Source organism: Alligator sinensis, unplaced genomic scaffold (genome assembly GCF_000455745.1).
Source record: "Alligator sinensis unplaced genomic scaffold, ASM45574v1 scaffold203_1, whole genome shotgun sequence".
NCBI classification, from domain to species: domain Eukaryota; kingdom Metazoa; phylum Chordata; order Crocodylia; family Alligatoridae; genus Alligator; species Alligator sinensis.
The window spans coordinates 1,339,102-1,345,092 of NW_005841949.1; the positions used below are offsets into that span (position 1 = coordinate 1,339,102).

At 51.9% G+C, this 5,991-nt stretch overlaps 1 protein-coding gene across 10 annotated transcripts in view; it reads right to left on the minus strand.

The window, feature by feature from the left end:
• The window catches only part of MTSS1L (MTSS1L, I-BAR domain containing), a 107,100-nt gene that overhangs the window by 24,444 nt on the left and 76,665 nt on the right, over positions 1-5,991 (minus strand). For 5 of the 10 annotated variants that reach the window (XM_025199779.1, XM_025199777.1, XM_025199783.1 and 2 more), the window contains exons 5-7: positions 5,170-5,261; positions 4,554-4,628; positions 3,041-3,049 (exon numbers count right to left, since the gene is read on the minus strand). In XM_025199779.1, coding sequence (XP_025055564.1) covers positions 3,041-3,049; positions 4,554-4,628; positions 5,170-5,261 — 176 coding nt within the window. The remainder of the gene's footprint in view (positions 1-3,040; positions 3,050-4,553; positions 4,629-5,169; positions 5,262-5,991) is intronic. The other 5 variants (XM_025199781.1, XM_025199780.1, XM_025199786.1 and 2 more) reach the window with 1 other exon arrangement.

Consider the following 5,991-nt stretch of genomic DNA (forward strand, 5'->3'; position numbering starts at 1 on the left):
TCCTGCTGAGGAAAGCCCTTTCAGGCAAACCCCATTCATTCCTCCATCATAGGTCCCAGCATGCTGAAGACCCAAACTGAGGGCCCTGTGTGGGAAAAGGCTACAAGACTCTGAATCTAACATTATTTCAATGGGGGAGTTATTGTGGAATAAAAGCCAAAGGCTGGCTTTTGTTCAGGATTCCCCCTCTCCCCTCCCCACCCCAGGGTCCCAGGAGGCAGGACATGGAGAGCATATGGTGGTAGGTTAGCTCATCATGAGCCACCCGCCCAGCATGACATATAAAACAGGACTCAGTGGAGCTGTATTTTGGACGATGTTCAGAGCTACAGGGCTATGAAGGAGCCCAGGAGATGGGGGCAAACAATGCCTCTGTGCAACAGGGTTCCAAGACCTCCAACCTCCATGTGCCTCTTCACTGACTCCTTTCTACTTTGGTTTTCACAGCAGCAACAGCTGTGGGAAAGGATTGCAGGAAAGTATCATTTCAGGCTGTGCCTTTGGAGTCTTCTGCTCCTGCCCAACCACTGAGTGATTTTGATTCAAGATGGACAGAGCCCTGGTCAGCCCAGTTGGGTATTGCACCCAATCCAGTGTCAACCTCCATGAGGCATGCTGGCTCTTTAGAGTGGGCAAGGTCAAGACATGGGCTGAAAGGAACAGGTCTTCTCCCTGCTCCTCCCAAGTCCATGGAAGTTTCATACTCACCTGGTAGTAGCTGCCTTTGCCAGACCCATTTATAAACACGCATTTAAATTCATCCCTGGGGCAGCTCCACTGAGGCCCATGGAGTTACACTGAGGATGAATTTGGTTCAAGAGGTTACTACTGCCTCTTGTAGCTGGATAAGGGCACAAGCTGGCAGGGTGTGTACAGCTCAGAGGGTTTGAGTGAGTCAGTTTATCAGAGGGAGCTAGAGTGTGACACATGCAATGGGAGCAGAAATTCAAAGGTGTTACCTGAGGGCAGGAACATTACACACACATGTACAGACACAGAAAGCAAAGCAGAGGCCAAGAAGCAAGCGCTTAGGTCAGAGGTTTCCACAAAGTCTGCCCAGCTGAGGGGCCACATGGTAGCCTTAATGAAACAGAGCAAATGGCCACTGCTGACATGTTCAGTATGGAAGGGCATCCCATGAGGACTACAAATCCCAGCATGCAATGCTCAAGCTGTATCCAAGAAACCTAGGCTGAGCCCTGGATCTAGGGTTCTGCAGTCCACATGGTTGCCCATCATCACTGTTCAATAAGAAAGGGCTAATGGCACTGCTTTGGGCACCTCTGCCTTAGGCCATAAAGATACAAGCTCCAGTGAATTCCAACAAACCTCCCACCACCACAACTCCACATGCAAGAGAAGGCAAAGCCAGACAACCGAGAGGCCTGGTGGGTGACAAGGATGTGGGGGAAAGGGAGGAGAAAGATGGTGACACGATGGATTCCTAGGATGAAACAATCAAGAGGGCAGCCAGGTGGCTTGGCTAGAGATGCCTCACAAGACAGCAGGTGAATGCTGAGATCTCACAGCAACAGAGGGGGACATCAGCTCTGCTCAGTGGGCAGACACAATGAAAATACCAGGCTCACAGGAGTGACAGACAACAAGTTTGTGATAGTTCAGAATCCAGGCATAGATCCCAGGCTGAATGTCCCATGTGTCCTCTAAAGCGGGCCACACCAAACTCCCAGAACCTAAACATGCCTGCTCCAAAGGGTGGGTTCCAGATTCAGAGTGGGGAGGAGGGTTGCCATGGGCTAGCACCTGCTTCCTAGTCATGGGCACACAGGTCTGGTCTGGGCAGTTTGAAATGGGGATCCCCTTAACAGCAGCCTCGTGCAGAGGGTTGTCTTGGGTGTTTCTGACCCACAGAAATGGCCTGCTTCTTCAGTTGAGAGGGGCTGGAACCGCACTCCACAGTCCTGCTGGGGCAACCACACTGAGGCCAGGTGGTGTCTGAAAGGCTGTTTCTTATTTGTTCCTAAGGGAAAAACTTATTCCTTTGACATCAAATATCCAGGTAGGGTGAAGTGGGGCAAGGAGCCCTGGTAACCTTTTTGATGAATAGCAGCTGCTGAAGATGAAGACAGAACTGCAGGAAAAAGGGAGATGTCCTTTAAGCTCCTGACCCCATTTTAAAATGGCTTCCCTATGATCAGTGGGGCAGGAAATGTGCCACTTGCTAAGGCAGAGTGGGGCTTCCTCAGTGAAGGGATCTCAGCATTCACCATGTAGCTTAAGACATGCAAACCCTGCAGGAACATGGGGGGAGAGAGAGAATGGAGGGGAAGGGAGGGCTTGAAATGAAACCCAGGTTGCTAGACTTGTGGGGGCTGGGGTTTGACACTCCATGGGGTGCCCATGTCTTCTGGGTCTCAAATGCACTAGGGGTGTCTGTCTTGATAATGGACTCATCTTAGAGACAGGGAAGGGCCTGCAGACAATATAGTATCAAACACAGTGGCTCCAATTGCTGGGGGTGTGACGTGATCTCCCTATCTCAGAAGGCTGCCTCTCCCCTGCTTATGGATGGGGCATTCCTTTCCTGCTCCCCTGTGGGGTGGGGAGGAGAGGGTTAGAAGCAGTCTTCCCAAGGTCCCCCCAGCCTCAGGTCCCAAAACCTGCCCACCTGTGATGACCATGGCACTATGGCACTATAATATAGAGGGGACAGAGAACCCATCTAGGAGGGACAAGAGTGGATGAGCACATTGTGAAGCAGCTGCTTCTCCCTTTCTGGAGTGACCCCTACCTCTAAGCCCCAATAGGGCAAAGCTGGTTTGCCTTGGGTTTCCATGACTGCCCCCCCACAAAATGCCTGTGTTGTGGCTCAGCCAGGTGGGCAAGAGCAGGCCATCCTAGCCAGCCTGATACAAGACAGCAACTGTCTGGAACACTGTAAGTCTTAGGGGCTTGTTTCATTTCAAGCTCTGCTGAAGGGGGGAACACAGATAAATACAGCACAGATACTAGTGAAGGGGTGAGAGTGGAGGGTTTGCAGGGAGAGGGCTGGAGGAAGCTGGGTTGACGCTTGACTTACCAAGTAGCTCTACAGGAAGGATGTGGAAGGGAGGAAAGAGAAGAGAGAGGAAGACAGAGAAAAAGAGAGAGAAAAGAGAATGTGTGAAAGACAGGCTGATGTACAGAGAGTCATCACATTAAGACTGGGGGCCTCTGCCCCACCCATCCCACCAGGCCCAGCTGGCAAATCAGCCCCTCCTCCCCACAGACTCTAATTCCCTCTCTGTGCTGCTCCCAGCCTGGGCTTGGACATCACAGCGAGCCCTGTGAATGACAGACCACTCTCCTGCTTGTGGGGCATTTGATCACAGATCTAACTGCTTGCTCCTCCTGTGATGGGTTCTATGGCTCACCAACAGCAGTAATAGTGCCACCTCTGTGCTCTTCACCCCCTTGCCTGGTAGCAGTCAGGAGGAGGGATTACCTGCAAGAAGTGGGCTGGGCTCTTTCTGCTTGAAGAGGGAATTTTACAGGCACTTCTTTATCCAATTATTGCTGTTTTGGTCACAAGTCTCAGCTGGGGATTAGCACCCCATTGTGCCAGACCCATGCACATAACCCGCCAGCAGCTTTGGGACGCTGCACTGAGTTGGGTACTGCTCACCTGACAACATCTTCCCTGCAGGCCCCTGTTAACACCCAGCTGGGGCTACCATGGCATGGGCTTCTCACATCAGTGCCTGTCAATACTACTTCAATCCCCACTCCCAGCACTGATGGTGCCAGTCGTAATTCCCCACTACAGGGTCGGGGGAGGGTCAAAGTTGAGGAGATTCAACTTGAAAACAAAGTTTCCTGTTTCCTGGAGACTGCTCCATGAGATATGTATATCAGTAGCAGAATTCTTCTAACTGGACCCAAAGGACAGAGGGACCCTAAGGTCACAGCTGTCAGGCACCACGAATGTAGTAAGCTTACTCACCCATTGCACCCCCCCCAAAAGATGTGATTCACCATGAGAATTAAAGGCACTAGCTCCTTCCTAATGCTCAGATGTGAAAAACTGGACTGTCTGCTGACCCTCTGCCTTCAAGAAGGCTAGTAACAATAGCATAGCCTTTCCCTTCACTACACCATGATTTAGTGATGCTGCCTAGCTGACCTGTGAGCTATAACAGAAGTTAGCATGCCCACCACTACTGATCCAGCCAGCTCTGAGATAAAGCAGGCTAGCTGCTTAGCAGTGTACACCATAAAATCCCTAGACGGGAAGGAGCCTGGGGGGTGTAGGGAGTGGTCAGACATGAGCAGTATTGTGGCCAAGCTGAAGAACTCTTTGAGCCAACGCTAAGCCCCTACCCTCAACAGATCACTGGGCTGCCTCTGGGCTGAGGGGCCACACTGTGGCCCAGACTCTTTTTCATTAAGGAGCCATCAGTTAATGCCCCATCTCAAAAGCATAATGAACCACCCCACCATTCTCTGCAGGGCTGAGGGGTTCCCAGGGTGTGAAACCAGTCCTGACCCCAGCTCAAAGGGGGACAGATCCCCTTCCCCCTCAGAGCATAGCCAGGGCCTGGCAAGGCTCTTACCTTTGCGGGCTTTCTTCTGCAGCTTGAGCGTGTCAGAGGATTTCTTCTTTATCTCATGGCGGGCACGCTTATATTCTGGGGGCACAGGATGAATCATGAAAGATGCCACATCCCCACTCCCCTATGCCATGTTGTACCCCTCCTGCCCCATATCACAGGGTCTAGATTGTCTCTCCTCCCACCCTTCCTCCTTGCTGTGCTCTCCTCAGCCACAAGGCCTCAATGCTACTATGGTATATCCCTTACCACCTCTCCCACTGGGTATGGTAAGCACTCCCTCATCCTTTTCAGAGAGACTGCAAACTCCCTACGCCCAGGACTCAAGACACTTCCTTCATGCTGCTCATGTGCTCATGGCCTTCCCCTCCTAATCTTCCTCTGCTCCCTGAGAAATTGGCACCACTAGCCCCAAGAAACAGCATCTCCCCTCCCCTGGATACAGCTCCACCCAGACTCTTCCCCTTGAGGCTGTCCCTACTCCTGGGGATACCATGTCCCTACTCCTCCTCTCCTTCCCTGGATATAGCATCCCTTTTTGACTGCACATGACATCTCACAATTCAGCAAGTCCCCCAGCCTCAGGGGACAGCACACCCATCCCTCTCCTGGTCTGTACCTTTTGCATGGTCCTTGTCCAGCTGGTTGGCAGTTTTCTTCCAGTCTTCAATCCTGTCCTGCAGAGGGTTAATGAGACTCTCCATCAGGGCACTGGAACAAGGGAGACACAAAGAGAGCGGGGGTTAGAGAGATCCCCACATACAGGGAAAGGGGGCAGAGGCAGGAGCAGGCACCAGAAACGGACAAGGGAAAGCACCAGCATCCCAGCCAGGCACTTGGAGCACTGTTGGAAGAGAGCTCACAGTACCAGAATCCCAGCAGGCATGGGTAGATACAACAGTTCCAGAGCACTGACTGGGAACTGCTGGGAACAGCTCTTTGTATGACAAGTGAGAGGCAAAGCTAACACATCCAGAGGAATGTTCTGGACTGTCATGGACAGAGAGGGTCTCAGATGTTGTGCCTAAAGCCTCTAAGGGGAGACCAGAGAAATCCAAGGGCTGGAAATGGAGGGATAGCGGAGACTGGCATGATATTGCACATAATCGCAACAGTTGGCCTACAGCTGGTTTTGCAATGGCATCCTGTACATTTGCTAAGTTCTTGCTAGCCCGATTGTGCAGCTCAGGGTGGAATTTCACCCTGGCAGCAGACGGATGGACTCCGCCTGTTGGAAGCTCTCTTTTGCTGTGTAGGCACAGGGAGGGCTCATCCCATTGCATGTGTCTGGGACTATCTGACAGAAGGAGAACAGCCTCCATCTGTTTCACTGAGACATTAAGGCCAAGATTTTCAAACCCGAGGGCCTAGCGCTTGGCCCCTGTTTCTATTTTTAGGCACCGAGTCACTGCTTTGCACTTCAAATGCATGGAACACTCTG